This window comes from Xiphophorus maculatus, chromosome 2, assembly GCF_002775205.1.
Source record: "Xiphophorus maculatus strain JP 163 A chromosome 2, X_maculatus-5.0-male, whole genome shotgun sequence".
Lineage (NCBI taxonomy): Eukaryota > Metazoa > Chordata > Actinopteri > Cyprinodontiformes > Poeciliidae > Xiphophorus > Xiphophorus maculatus.
This window is the reverse complement of record NC_036444.1, coordinates 22,693,169-22,708,857: the sequence shown is the minus strand read 5'-3', so window position 1 is coordinate 22,708,857 and position 15,689 is coordinate 22,693,169. Positions and strand designations below refer to the sequence as shown.

The following is a 15,689-nucleotide window of genomic DNA, read 5'->3' as shown; positions in this document are numbered from 1 at the left end:
TCATCTCTATTATGAAGGACAAAACGCAGAGTCAGCCATTTCTCTCTTCTTATACTTTTATAAGAGGAAAAATGTAAAAAAATCCCTCCAGGGTTATGAATATTTCTATGAAACATGATGTCTCCGTCTCAGTCTGCTCGGTGTACCTTCTTTTTCTTTCGTACTTCTGCCTCAGACTCGGAGTCGTCAGACTCTGACTGGCTGCTCTCAGACTCGCTCTCCTCTTCCTCGTCAGACTCTGACTCCGAGTCGCTCTTCCGCTGTTTCATCTTCCTCTCGTGTTTCCTGTCTTCCTCTTCGCTGCTCTGCTCACTGAAAATAGAAAGGAGATGATGATTAAATGAACAAGACAGACACTGATCCGGTTTTAGCTAAAGGGAAGCGACACCGGACGACCTCAGGCTTTAACATTGATTACAAAAATCCCCTGGAAAACAATAAGTTTATAAACCCTTCAAAATGTGTCGGTGACCTTTCGCTTTCTTGCACCGCCTTCTTTAATTCTCTTTTCTTTGTTTTCTTCTCCTCCTCCTCCCCCTCTTCCTCCTCAGACACGGAGACCTCGCCGCTCTCTTCACTCTCTGAGGCCGAGCCGCTCCCCTCGCTGCCACTGCCGCTCTCCGAGCCGCTGGCAGAGTCCGACTCTGGAAAGGAAAAGAAAATTTGGTCGGAGGGAAAGTATTTCATCAAAACTGTTTTGCAGGTGTGGGATACGAATTTTTTTTTTTTTTTTGACTTATTGATGCTGCAGGCACATTTTTAGGGACAAGTCCTCCACAACTATGATCAGTCACTTTGTGTCTCTGACATTTAGTCTAAGGCTCGCATGAAGAAAGCAAATCAACTTTAAGCCCGAATCGAACAAGTTGAAGTTGAGCTGCTTAAACATTTTTAGTATCGTCAGAATAATTTCTAGAAACAATTCAACGCTTTAGTTTTCTTTCAGACTAAGAGAAAGACATCTTGGGTCAACTGATTAGCCCAAACTAACCAGATGTTTAATGTTGTTATCCATTTATCTTCATAGATTATGCAAAACTTTGATAATCAGTTTGGTTATGTTTTTGGAGAAGCAATACAAATGTATTGGTTTCTCTAACAAAATGAATAAAATATTTGTTTAAATCCATAATTTCTTTAAAAAAGAGGGGTTAACTTCTCTAACATTAAGTTATGTAAAAATTCAATATTTCAATTACGATATCAAAAGAAAAACGCGCCTCGGTGAAGTGCTTATGTTTCCTGAACTTTATTGTGATTTTGAAGACATTAATACATAAGTATTTGACATATCCTCTCATTATTGTGGCATAACAACAATAGAAAATTATTTCTGTTTAGCAAACACCAGAGAGGTTTGGTCTGATTTAACTTCAGACAGGGAGGAAAAGAAGGTGTAAGTGTATTTTTATTCTGTGTGTGTAAACTTCTGGTTTCATCTGTTTGTCTTGACCAGTGAGACGTTAACAGCTAGGGATAAAGTCGCTTGCACAGACTTTTGTTCAGTAATGTCCTTGACTCACAGCAGATCCAACCAACTACTCTATGGTGGCAGACATCCGTATTGATAAAACGCGTCATGACGGCACACCGAGGCTAGAGACGTTACCGCTATCAGCAGACTCGGTCGGACCGGACTCGCCCTCGGAGTCAGAGTAGAACGGCTTTTCAACTTTCTTCTCCTTCCTCTTCTCCCGGCTGCTGCATTTGGTCCATTCAGGCACCTGGTGGACAGAAACGGAGCCCGGTCAGTTTTTATTTCAGCCACAGTGGACGGGAGCAAAAAAGGAAAACAGAAATAACCCTCAGCAAAAAGCACAGACGTGGGCAGAGTAGCATGGCCATGAATGCCTCTGCCTGGGCGTGATGCAGCCAAATGAAGCCATCCATCGCTGCTGCTGATCTGCTTTTACACAGTGAAGCCCCCAAGGGAGGGGCTAGGGGCCATGGCCCCCTTTTGAAAAATGCTGGCCCCCTCCCTCTAGAGAATCATGTTCAGGTCATAGAAAGGCATATAGAGTCGTCCTTTTTCAATAAGACAACTGATAAATTGATCAAATTAAAAGTTTGGTCTGGCCACCCCTGTGAAAGTTTCTGAGGCCGCCACTGCTTTTACTACGACTGAGTATTATGGCCATAGTAAGAAGAATTAAAAATACAATTATGAGAATAAAGTCATAATAAAATGACTATAAAATAGTACGAAAAACTATTATGAGAATAAAGTCACAACAGATCTATTCTCGTAATACTATGACATTATTCTCGTAGTATTATAGCTTTATTCTTGTACTTTTATATTTTTCATTTTCCTAGCGTGACCTTAATACTCTGACATATTTTACATCTCCCTGCCAGAGAAGTAAAAAAAGAAAGAAAAGAAAATGAATTCAATTCGGATGCTTCTTTACGCCGACTGAGACGATCACCAGGTGTTGCCTTCATGACCAGTAGCACAAATGGTTTTCTTTCAATACAGGGAGCATTTTCATTATCAGAAGTGATGTCTTTGAGGACTTATCCTCCTACTCTTATTTCTTTCTTTCCAGAGAAAGCAATCTGCTCTTTCCGTGTCCGCGCTCATTGACCGGAGCTGCTCGGTAATGACCGCGGACATCTCCCGGTCCGATTTAAAAATCACTCCGCTAACGCGTCTCGACGCGCCTGACGAGCCGGCGCCCTGTGGAAAGCATCACTTCTGTAATGGTGAGGAGGAGGGAGGGAGAGAGGGGAGCTGCGTTTCAGGTGGCTTCGGCTCAGCTAAGCACAGAACAGCAACTACATAATAAGGCAGGGTGATAAAAAAGCACTCGGGGTTTGTTTTTCGCGGCTACGTGGGTTTCGGGCTGAAGGAACTTGTGGCTCGTCGCCGCTAAACGGACTCACGCTCGTAAGTGTTGTGACTCTTTCGAGCAGCGCAAAAACCTGGCAGATGTAGAAAAGAACAACAAAAAAAGGGAGAGTAGGGATGGAGATGAGGAAGAAGGAAGGAAATGTTCTGTTTGTTTTAAAGCAAGAGAGAGAGGCAGGGAATATATATATATATATATATATAAAGGTGTAAACAAGTCAGAGTCAGGAATTAAACCCGAATTTCATCACTGCATGTGAAATTATTATCACAGTATCTGGCTAACATGAAGCGACTAAATGATGATTTTACACTCCAATATAACTTCATATTAATGCGCAGAACCCTCCATACGTATTTTGACCCAGGCTGCAAAAGATGTGCAAAAGCCTTAAAATAAAATCACATTTTGTTGGCGTTTCAGTTCAGTTTAACAACAATCCCACTAATCCACATAAAATCTAATTTTAGCTTTAATTTTTTAAGTTGATCCAAGTGTCTAGGCTGTGTTAAAATCAATTCCTGTTTTCTGGGGTGTAAACACAAAACTGAACATAAAGGCCCTTTTGTTTTCACACATACACAAAATGGAAAAGATAAGAAAACACTTAAAGTATGTAACTCTTATTAAACAATGTGGTTTTTTTTTTTACATATTTGCTAAAACTGTCATGTTACAGTACAATATAAGAGATCAAATTAAAAGAAAAAGAAATCGAGCTACGCTGCCTTCTGCATAAATACACGGATTGGTCAAAAAGAACCAATCAGAGCCAAGAAGAGGGTTGTAGGACTGTCAATCACTCCCATGTACGCAATGCCTACACTTTTCCGATTAGTCTCTGCTATGCTACAGCTGGTTCACAGATGCTAAAGCTAGTTAGCCACTAATGACAGCAGATTAACAATTTTCCTGAAACGTTGTTTATCCACCATTAGCAACATGAAGGCATCTGCCGCCATCATTGATTCTGTCACCAGGTTAATGATCCAAAACACATGATCTAAACTCAACACAGAAGTTCATCAGATACAAAATCAACTGTATCTTATGAATGGCCGCAGAAAAAGACTAAGTTCTATTGGTAAAAAGGGTTTTCACAAAAGCAATGGTGGTGCAAGTAACTTAACAACAAAAGCAATTATGTAACATGAATTGCTTCTCCCTACCAAATACTTGCTGAAGTCAAACTGTAGCTTTTTTCTGAATATTTTAGTGTAAGATTATGCAACAGCAATAAAAGGTGATCTAATTTCAAGGTTTTTTACACATCTTTACCAGAGTTTCTGATACGTGTGAACGGTGCTGTGCACATGCACAGACATACTTACGATCAAACCAGCAACAACAAAACAAGACATGTTAGTGAACAATGAAATCACGGCCATGACGAGAGGCACAGGCGCAGCGATGAATGAGTGAAGACTAAGGACTTTGGAGTGAGATCACATCAAGCAACGCCACACGTAAAAAAAAAAAAAAAAACCATCACAACTTTGAAGGAGGAGCAGTGAGGTGCAGCAGAGGAAGCAGGAACAGAGTGGGTCAGCTGGGGAAACTATGTATGAAAAGATAAACTGTTTTTAATGTTTTGCCAACAGTGTGTCATCTCCCTGACTTCATGTTCGCCATACAAGCTTAAGACCAGAAGTCATTTAGAGAACTAAAAGTCCTTCGTGACAGGTTTAGTCAAAGTAAAAAGTCTCACTGTAGCAGCTAACAAAAAGAGCAAATGTAAAATGAATAATAATATCAGACCATTATTTATGAACTTTAGCTACGACTCTGAACTTAATTCAAACTGTTCTCTATTGACTGCATATTGGGATGACAGGTGAGAGAATCCTTTATAGAGTATGGAGGATACAGTAAAATCAGGTCAGAATCAGTTGAAGAATGCACCACACCAACACAAAGTCTTACCAACTATTTTTGGTCTAGTGAAAGTGCAAATATCTTAGTAAGTAAAAAAAAATTCAGTAAGTTATAGGAGCTTGTTTAATGTAAATAATTCCTTGATATTTATTTTAAAAAGTATTAGCTCCACCAGCAGATTATTAAACTTTCTTGTCAATCTTATATTACGTGAAATAATCTGCTAATGGAACTAGCACGTTTTCACCAATATTGGTGATTTATTGGCTTAAAAAAAGCTCCTATATCTTCCTGAAAAATTATTTTAAATTGCCTTTGTCTTATTTCAAGTGTACTAAAATATTTGTACTAGAAACTAGACAAAAAATGGTAAGACATTGTATTTTTGCAGTACAGAATAATGCCTTCAAATCAAGATTACTATTAATCTAGAAAATGCTAGAAAATTTTATGCTGTTTTTATTTTCAGGGATGTGTCTTTGACCTTGAATAGATCTGAATTTTTTTTTAGAAAAAGATAAAAAATTTCAGCGTTCACTTATAAAACAGACAAAAATTCTGTAAGATTAAGAAAATCTGAATCATGGACAAACTTTTGTGTAGCTCACAATTCCAGTTTTGCCAACGTTAGGTAGAGAAAAAGAGTACGTGAAATCTGAAGGAAATGAGAGGGAGCAGCCATCAGAACCCAAACCACTGCACTCTGAGACTCTGCAGGCGGGGCACCTCTCGCCAGTCTCCCAGCAGGCCGATCCGCCCCTCTCCGGTGGTTATGACTTCCTCCGTCTGAGGACGGGATGCGGAGTGCAGAGGGAGACAGAGCCGGTCAAAACCGAGCCTTCAGGGGCCGTCTGAGGTGCTAATTCAAAACTCCTACTGAAGTTTTAGTTTGTTTTAGCCCTTTAGGTAAAACGTGAGGATATCACACATAAATTTTAGATTTTTTTTTTTTTATACACTATACATTCAAATGAGACAGAGTAGATCAAAATTAGAACAGCAACAATATCTTAATGTATTCCATGAGATTTTGGCAGAGGAGAAAGAAAATTTGCATATCGATAATGGCAATTGAAGATCCACACAATATGTCGCACCATTTTTGTCATCGCAGTATTAACGTCACAATCGAAAAGGAATGCTTGGATGCAATATTTCTGAAGTCGCTGTATTTCAATCTGAATCTGACCAGACGGTTTTGTTTGTTATGGATAGATGCTTTTTGTTTCTTTATTTTTTCGATTTGATAGTTTTAGACTATTCGTACAAGATATTAAAAGTATATGGCTGTCTCCGACCTTTGGCTGAGGTTCATATAAACTTCAACACTAACAGGCTAGCTCAGAAACAGAGCTAACTCATCCTAGCTCAGCTTTTGAGCTAGCTCAGGTAGGCTACCTCAGAAGCAGAGCTAGCCTACATCAAGCTAGCTCTGAGGTAGGCTAGTAGCAGAGCTAGCCTACCTCAGTCTAGCTTTGCTTCTGAGGTAGATCGTGGTATCCTTTGAGCTAGCTGAGCAGTACGGTCTATGTGAGGGCAAGCAGAAACATGGAGTAAGGGTTTCTGCTTGCACATGCTGTTTCCTTCAATGAGAAGATCTATGGGGGAAAAAAAGCTAAATATCCATTCTAAATCCAAATAAGCAATATTTCTTCATCATCTTCTCTTTTCTGTTGCAAAAAACAAATGTAAATTATTTGGACTCATGACCTGATCAATGGCAGGTTCCTGGTTTCACTATTAAACAAAAACACCATATGTGGCAGCAGAATCAAGCCTTAGGATCACTTGATTCTACGTCCATTTAAAACACACTGCAGTGCCAACTGGGATGGGATGGAGAAGAAGAGGAGAGACTTTGGTCAGAACTGGTAAGACTGTGCTTTCTATTAAACAGTTTAAATCATTATTTTTGTGAAAATGTTGATGATTAATTTAGGAAATGGCTTAATGTAATTTAAAATTAATTTAAAGTTCCCAAGTGGTTTGTAACTGGGCATCGGCCGTCTACCTGCAGTAATTCAATGTTATGAATTGTTTCAAAATGGATCAAATTTCCTGTCATGCTGTCCTTGTGGTTTGTATAATGAAATGCGAGAGAAAGCACCAGAGAAACTAGTAATATGGAGAGCACAGGTGCAGAAAAGCCTGCACCGCTCTGTGGCGACATGGAAAAAAAAAAAAATTAATATGTGAATCAGAACAACGCTGTTGGTCTCAGTTCAGAACCAAAGCCTGCTCCCCCTCCGTATCACAATGTGGTTCAAACGGCTGTGAGAAACGATGTGTGGACGGGCCGAGGAGCTGCTGCCCAGCAGAAGCGAGTGCAGCAGAGAGGATGAGAGGAGCTTGCTACCACAGACTGTGTTCCAGATGCGTCTGAATACAAAACTTCATTGCAACAACTTTCTCTCATCAACAAGAAAAGAATCCTCTTTTCTTTGTGTGACTCGTTCTCCTCAATGGAGGGAAAGCCGTTAAGCAACATCCATCAGGGTAGTCAACGGCGACCAGAAGGATGTGTGTTAATGGTAACGGGCTGTAAATGGATGGATGAGGAATCCATGATATATTGGAGTTGAGATTATTTTGGATGGGAAGCTCTGGTGTCCAGCCCCTCTGAGGCACTGCTCTGGCAAAGAAGCAGCCCTCGCTCCCCTCCGTCTGTTGGGGCCCCCGGGGGGCCCCCGTGTTTCTGTATGTTACTGTTCCCACTGCACGCACAGACTCCTTCACCTCCACGTTGCGCACGGAGGGGTCGGGGGCGCTTTCGGGCCAGTCGGGCAGCTCCTGGTAGCCCCCAGCCTTGGCATTCAGCAGGTGGGAAAGCGAACCCAGCTGGAAGTGGTCTCTATCTGCAAAAACACAAAGCAGCAACTACAGAGGAAAGAAATCTGCAATCTAAGAAATCTGAGATGATCAGGCTTAAAATCTTGTTTCAGTGTTTCGGGTTCACAATATGGAGTCATTAATTTAAAAACTAGTTTAACACAGAGCTTTTAACCTTGTGCTAGTCAAGTCCTGAGTCAAAAGGAACTTTAAAAGAAATTTATGGATCTTATTTTGTAGTACAATTAGTATATTGATTATTCTGATGATTAATGGAATAAAAATTTTCATTTAGCTGCTTAAGCCCTTCTAACAATCTTAGATATATATTAAAATATGCAAACAAACAAATAATTCAACTCCCTTGAATAAGATCACAATTAACTGAATTGATCCAACCAATCGTCTCTAAATGAAACCCTAATAGTGCGTAGATCTAACTGTATGATGCTAGAGAGAAGTCTGCTGCAATTAAGAACTGATTATGTTAGCATATCAACTAAATCTGCTATTGACTGTCATAATTTTTCTTTTTTTTTCACTTGTGGAATCAGTGGGTTTCGTTAAGAGATTACCAACTGCATTAAAGCCATTCGACATTCTCAAAGAGCTTTAGATACAACAAACACAAAATAAATCCTGTATTTGGAAAAAATAATTCAGCTCAGAGAAAACTCAAAGCGACAACTGTCTGAGTGCAGGACTTTCATCCTGCCGTACCTTTGAACGGAGACTCGAGGACAGGTGCAGGTTTCAGAGCCAGGAAGAGCTTCTTGGCGTACTTGCTGAGGGCTCCGCTCTTCTCCGTGGGCACGATGAGCTGCCGAATAAAGCGGGCCCGATCACGAATGTCGTAGTTCTGGTCGTACTTGGCCAAGTTGAGAACGTACTGCGTCAGCAATTTAGTCTGTAGGAAAAAGGACGCAGAGGACGAGGACAGCTGACCATGGAATCCCCTGACATGGAAAGGCCAACATTTTTCCACATTCTGTTTTCTTGTTGCATACCTATCCAGAACTTTTCTGTAGCTTTCCATACTATTAAAGAAACCTGGATAAATGCGGAGTAATTCTAGTCTCACATATGTAGAGAATTTAGTCCATATGTTGTTAGAGAAAACCTTGAGCTGGGTACCTGTTTGGAATTGGTGAGGTAGAGCTTGGCGGCCAGATTTAGGATTTGTAGCTTGACGATGTCTTCCTCATTGGTGAACGACTTGGCCATCTTCCTCAAGACGTCCGGAGCAATCTTTGGCACATGCTCGCAGTATTCTCCAATCAGCCACAAAATACTGGCTCGTGCCATCGGGACCTGTGGGAGCACGCCAAACGGTGAGACCTACCTCTGTTTGTGGTGTCTGCAGAACTCCTAGCCATGCTAACAGAGAGGAGGCGAATTCGTAAAGGAGGAGCGTCTGACCTGGATGTTGTCTGTTAGTTTCGCCATGTGCTTGATGATGTCACTGTGCTTCTCTGGCTGCATCTGGAGCAGCTTCTTGATGACGACCACCGACTCCGCCACCACCAGCTCTGTACGAGAAGACGAGTCAAACGTTTGCATCAGATAGTGAAAGTGTTACAGTTCAGACCCTCATCAACTACCTTAGCAACCCAGAAGCGGAGTTAGACCAGATGATACTTACTTATACTTATCAACCAACCCTGAATAGGAGTATCTAGTTTATTTACTTTGGATCAACATTATTAGCTTTTTCTTCTTTTGCTTTTTCTTTTGGTTTGTTATTTTGTTTGTATTTCCTTTTAAATCCTGTAAAGCACTTTGTATTACCTTGTTGCTGAAAAATAAAATTACCTGTACCTGTAGAAACTTGGCATTCATGTTGGGGCTGGGCAAAATGGGGGGGGGGAATGTGGTGCAATAACTCGCTATAAATAGTCAAATACGTCAAATGTGTGACTATTTTTCAATTCTGAGTTGAAACAAATCAAATCAATAACAAAAGCAACAACTGACTTGACCACCATAGTGTCTTTACCTTTGAATTTTTTTTAGGTTGCTTCAAGCAACCACTGTCACCAGATTAGGGTAGCAAACAATGATTATTTTGGTAATCGATTATTCTATCAATTATTCAAAAATAGGCATAAAAATCTGATAAGAAATTGGTATAATCTTCATGTTTTTCATTTGACCACTTAAGCCTTTTTATACAATATTTAAAATACGTTAAAAAATGAAAGTAAACAAAACCCTTTAATTACTTTTTTAAATCAGAATTATTTTTTTTTAATAAAATGCGATAACATATAGCATTACTTTAGTAAATCTGAACCAGAGGAAGCTAAAGCTATGCCAAAAAATATTTACAGACAGAAATGTTTGTATCTTGAATTCAAAATGTAAATATACATTGTACAGTTTTAGATTAATTACAGCTCTGAATATGTTGTTTCTTCAGCAAATGGTCCGGTTAGCGATTAATCGATCACTAAATTGAATAATCAATGAATTGTTTCAGCCCTACACCAGATACACTCTATTGCAGGCATGCAAAGCCTGATGCATGTTACTTAAATAATTAGCTAACATTTATTGCAATTTGAGCATCATTTTGAATAACACATACTCCATAGCAATAAATATATATTGTATATATATATACGTAGTAGGGTTGCTGTAAACAAATATTTTACTAATCAAGTAATCTATTGTTTATTCTTACGATTTCTTGAGTAATCGGATGAAAAACATTATAAAATAAAAATATTGGTAAATCTTTCATAAGACCGGTGTTACTATTGGATATCAATATCAGTCCAGTTTTTCGATTTTGAGCTTCCCTAACAGTTACTTTTCTGCAGTTCAGTAACAATAATAGCTCACTTTCTAGGTTAACCTGAAGGAAAGTTATACAAAGATCTGAAATTATACAATTTAATAATAAAGAGCCAGGCTCACAAATACGCTTATAAAAAATGTCTATGCTCCACCTTTTAGTTTATGCATTTATCTTCAATCAGTTTAATAGATGAACTCTCACTTTGCCCCATACCCGTCAAGCTTTGGGTTTGAGAATACGGGAAATGTCGCCTGGAGTGGTGGTGGGGGGGCAGGCGAACGAACGACCGTAAGATGGAGGTGGAGGGGAGGAAACAGACCAGGGGACAGACAAGTCCGGGAACCGGTAGACCAGGGGACGAAAGTAAGAACAAGGGGGGAGCAATATGGGATATTTATGGCACCTTCGTTCGTCACACTCAGAAACTCATCGAGCAGCCATTTACCGCCACGATGCGCTCCGCCACCCGTTTGTTCAGACCGGGATGATATGAAATTTATTGTGCGGTTCGTCTGTAAAGCTACATTTACACTGTAACCATCAACTACTCAGCCGCCCGCCGTGTTCAGTCTATCTGCTCACCTGTATAAATACTCCTGCAGCTCTTCCCGCCGTTCGCTCTGAACCAGCAGCTCCCGGAGGAGAAAAGCTGCCAGACTCCAGGCATCGCGCCAGTTTAGGATGTCTATTGGTCCCCCAAAAACGATGAAAACTCTGGCGTTATCACCAATCAATAAAATCCCCACGGGCCGAACTTGAAAATTGGACATTATGCCGCCAACACTTAGCATCCGTCAATAACTCAGAGGCGGAAGTGAGAGCTCCACGCAACGGAGCGCTAAATAATAAAACATAAATTAACGAAGCTTCGAGGCACGTAAATTTTCCTCGAGGAATTTTAATAATCGAGGTAGTCGAATCATTCGAGGAATCGTTTCATCACTAAAATATAGCAGCCTTGATTTATATAAAAATTGACATTTACAGTTCACAGACATTAATAAATAGAACTGATTAAAATAAATAAATTTCATGCAACTATCCCGTTTACTACAAAATATTTACCAATTTTAAGGCTCGCTCTACTCTTACCATCTCGGTTGGACAGCAGCTGCACCAGGCCGTTCAAACACGTGTCCCTCACTTCACCAATGTTAGTAGCGCAGCGGCCGATTGCCTGAATTGTTGCAGCCACAAAATCTTTATCCATGCTTTTAATGTATGTCTGCCGGAAACACATAAACACGATTATTATTGTTGTATCTCTGTTCACAGCATAGGTCAACAAAATCGAGGAATTATTATAAAGTACATTTAATTCGACATTACCTGAAACTCCCTGAGAATAGTGGAAATGTTTGTCTCATTGGCCAGATTGGTGAGAACCTCCAGCTGTGAAAAACAAGAAGATGTCGGCGAAGTTCTAATAAGCCTTCTGGGTTTAGCGGGTTGGACAGAACAGAACAGAGAGAAACCTTGAGGATTTTAATCTGGGTTGGGTCCGTGGAGCGGATGTAAAAACTCTTCAGGTATGGTTCGAACATGCCCTGCAATACACACACACACACACACACACACACACACACACACACACACACACACACACACACACCAAAAAGAACCCCCCACATAAATCTTTGAATATAAAATGCAAAACAAACACAGACTAAGTACAGTCCAACAAGTGTAACTTACCCGCCTTTTAATAGTCATAGTGGCCACATTCTGAAGAACCACGTACTGGACTTCACTGATGGAAGTAAAGAGAAATGCAAGGAACTGGTTCAGATTACTTTATAAATCTTTGTCGAATTACTTCAATGTTTTAGTCTTTTTGGACTATAACACTGAAGTTACCACACTGGACGTCCACAGCTAATATAAATTAGCAATGCTACTTAGCCAATTAGCATTGCTAATGTTCGGATTAGCTATGGATTAGATAGCAGAGAGAAACCTAACTTATCACTTAGCAGTAATTAGCTAAGTAGCTAACTGCTAATTAGTAATTACTAATTAGAAATCAGCATAAAATGATAAAATGTCAATATCTGAACACTTTATTGTGAGGTGTGTATGTAGGAAATGGAACACAGTTCGCAATATAGAAAAACTTTGACCAAATTAGGATTCAACATTTCTGTGTTAGTCTATAGCTCTTTAGCAATTTGTTTGGTCTCTGATACTGCATAGGGCGCCAACTACTGGAGAGGCAAGAAACACATTTAAAATACATTTAAAAATGAAAGAACCCTGTATATTTAGCCTCTTCTTCATGCCTGAACAGCCAGAAATTTATTATTTTAACTGTTAATTCATGTGGACTTGATAAGTGTGAACAGAATGAGAGTCTCAGTTCAGTTCTTCTGTCAGTTCATTTCCATCCTGTGCTCCTTTCACATAAAAACAACGTCTGCCACTGTAAAAGGTAGAAACTGGGAAACTATTTAAATGATTAAACGCTCAAGCTTTTATTGTTTCTCTTTTATGTTTTCAATATATTTCACAAACTAATCTGCTTGCTTATTTTTTCACAGTCTTAGTGTTAATAGAATAGGATGACAAAACTTTTAATAAAAATAATAAAGTACATAGTTTTCTTCTCCCATGTCTATATTAACTAGAAAATAGTTGGCAGGTCAGAATATCAGAGTGTATCTTTACGGCTTGGTGAGAAACAAAGCTACTCAACAGAACACGCTGTATTTGTTAAATTAATCAAATAATGCTACCGTAAACCCTGTAGTTGCTCTGTAACCATATAACCTGTTTGGTTAATCCATAATCTCTGCTACATCATGTGTCATGCTGAACCATGAGGTAGTCTTGCTTGAAGCAGCATGTATCAAATATCTCTCCTAAACACATACGCAGAGGAAATATTAAATACATCAGTCTGCGTACGGAGGCTCTGAAAGTCAATTTTTACTGCACCAATAAATTGGCATTTTACCTTCACTGGATACAAGCCCCGCCCACACGCACTTCGTTCATTGATCAAATCTGGGTTTTACATTTTTCACCTTTTACAACGAGTCACACTTTCTGTTTGCCTGATTTCCCCAGGCAGAACTGTGAAACACTAGCCGTTAAATTTGATGACTTTCAGAACCAGTCTGTCTGAGGATGTTTTCACACCTGATAGTCTGGTAGACTCAGTTCGATTGGGGACCATAACTTTAACATTTGTTACTTTTTCAATTGGTGTGGTTCACTTTCCTTCTGCACTGTCTAATGAACTGATCCGAACCTGTTTATGTCCTCACCTGTTGTAGGCGCTGCACCAAGAACCACTGATGTAAGCAACACAAAAACCTCTGAAGAAGACACTGAGCGCAACTTCCGTTTACACAAAATGTGAACAAAAACGGAGCAGTGTCAGATTTTAGCCTCAAAAGACCACAACCTGCTAACGTGTTTGTTTAGGTTGTATTTACCCAGAATGCCCTGCGCTACAGTCTGCTTCCATTAACATATGCAATCAGACTGTGCCAGATTTTACTTTGATTTGCGCGTTCACACCGACCCAAACAAACCAGACTTTCTAGGAATATTTGAGATTTTTGTGAAGACAGTAGCTGTAAGTGTCATGCCAGATATATCTATAGAAACAAGGCTGCACCAGTATGAACTCCAGTTGGGACAAAATATCAGATGTAGTTTAAACCCTCAGAGTTTTTAAGCATCTGCACTTGTTGAAGTATTGGACTGGGACTCTGTATTGCACATGTGTCAAACTCAAGGCCTTTTATGTGGCCCTCCGATCTCTAAATAGCATCAATAAGTCCTTCCAATTTTTCACAAATCTGCAAAATTTACACAAAATCAATAGATCCCCACATTTTTATTTCTGATTTTACTGAAATTTGTTTCTCAAAATTGGCCATAAACATTGAGTTTAAGTGACTGCTACCTCAGCCTCACTTAATGTCAAGCTATAATCCGTGATCGATGCAGCGATTAATGAAAAGTCATATTTAACTTTATACATTAGCGGAAGAATTGCAAAAAAATCCTTACAAATATTTCTAAATTGGCATCACAAAATATATGATACAAAATCCTGGATACAGAATCAGTGTGAAAAGATGTTCAATATTATTTAATTTTAAGAAACGCTTACAGAATGCTGAAACAAACAGATGTAGTGATGTTTTAACAATTTAATGGGTTTTATCAATGCATTCTGGAACAACCGGCCCTTTAAGAACATTCAGATTTCTTATTTGGCCCAAAATAAAAACGAGTTTGATACTCCTGCTGTATTGGTTAAAATCTCTCTTTAAATGAATCTATATCAAAGACGAAAAAAAAAAAAAAAAGACCATAGCACCATAAAGAAAAACGAAACATTTGGAATATCCAGTCCATCATTGAACTTTAAATATGTACTTTTGTAGCTTTTCTGTTAAGGACCTTTATTTAATCCCTTAAGGGAGCTCTACAAGTTGCAATGAAACATGAGGCACACCACGCTCCACAGGATGGAGCTTAATAAAAGATATTGCTCAGTTCAGTGATTTTCTGACACATGGAGAGATGCTGCTGTTTGAATGATGATTCCATTAAACCCAGAGCAGAGCCACTTGTTTAATAAGAGGCTTGACAGGCTACAGGACGTACAGCCCAGAGGTGCTGTGCTGTCATCTCTCTGTTTGGTTTATGCTTTCGTGTTTACTTCAGCTTCGCCGAGCCCCCTTGTTTAATATCCGTTTTCTGCTTTAGGGCCTAACAGATTTATTCTTCCTCCCTCTCTTTGTCCTTTTTGCTGTTGTTTACAGCATCACAGGGTTTGGGGGAGTTATTAAAGCTTTATTTTCCATTGTTGAGACTTTCATTGTGTTCTCCATGAGTCCTTTTTTTTTTTTTACAGTGACTTGCAAAAGCACTCGTACGCCTTAAATTTTTTAAAATTTGTCCAAATAAAATACACAGTATACAATACTCTCCATCAGCATTTTAAGAAAGAACAAGGAAGCTGTTGTATTCAGTCCCCTTTTACTCAGATATACCTAAATAAACACAACATTCCCTCATGGGAACACCGGCTGCCTTTAGTAGTGTGAGATTTCCTACTGGCACAGATTAAACATGACATCTATATACCGATTTCAAATAAATAGTCACATGAGGTCTGATGCAGATGTTTAATATTGTCCAACATTCTACGGTTTGGTTTCTTTAATAAATTGGCAAAAGCAGAATCAAGTATAGCAGAGCAGCGGCACAGAATATGGCCATGTTGTGGGGCTTTTAAATCCAGAAATACAAAAAAAGTAAAAAAAAAATAAAAATAAAGATGATGAAAAGAAGATGAAAAGGGGGAGGAGCTT

The 15,689-nt window shown here is 39.3% G+C and overlaps 1 protein-coding gene across 6 annotated transcripts in view; it reads right to left on the bottom strand.

Moving 5' to 3' along the window:
• The window catches only part of ap3b2 (adaptor related protein complex 3 beta 2 subunit), a 46,412-nt gene that overhangs the window by 9,077 nt on the left and 21,646 nt on the right, over window positions 1–15,689 (bottom strand). For 4 of the 6 annotated variants that reach the window (XM_023351871.1, XM_023351878.1, XM_023351863.1 and 1 more), the window contains exons 10-20: window positions 12,052–12,106; window positions 11,832–11,903; window positions 11,686–11,748; window positions 11,449–11,581; window positions 8,976–9,085; window positions 8,691–8,867; window positions 8,277–8,463; window positions 7,452–7,582; window positions 1,610–1,724; window positions 473–644; window positions 147–312 (exon numbers count right to left, since the gene is read on the bottom strand). In XM_023351871.1, the coding sequence (XP_023207639.1) occupies window positions 147–312; window positions 473–644; window positions 1,610–1,724; window positions 7,452–7,582; window positions 8,277–8,463; window positions 8,691–8,867; window positions 8,976–9,085; window positions 11,449–11,581; window positions 11,686–11,748; window positions 11,832–11,903; window positions 12,052–12,106 (1,381 nt within the window). The remainder of the gene's footprint in view (window positions 1–146; window positions 313–472; window positions 645–1,609; window positions 1,725–7,451; window positions 7,583–8,276; window positions 8,464–8,690; window positions 8,868–8,975; window positions 9,086–11,448; window positions 11,582–11,685; window positions 11,749–11,831; window positions 11,904–12,051; window positions 12,107–15,689) is intronic. The other 2 variants (XM_005814163.3, XM_023351874.1) reach the window with 1 other exon arrangement.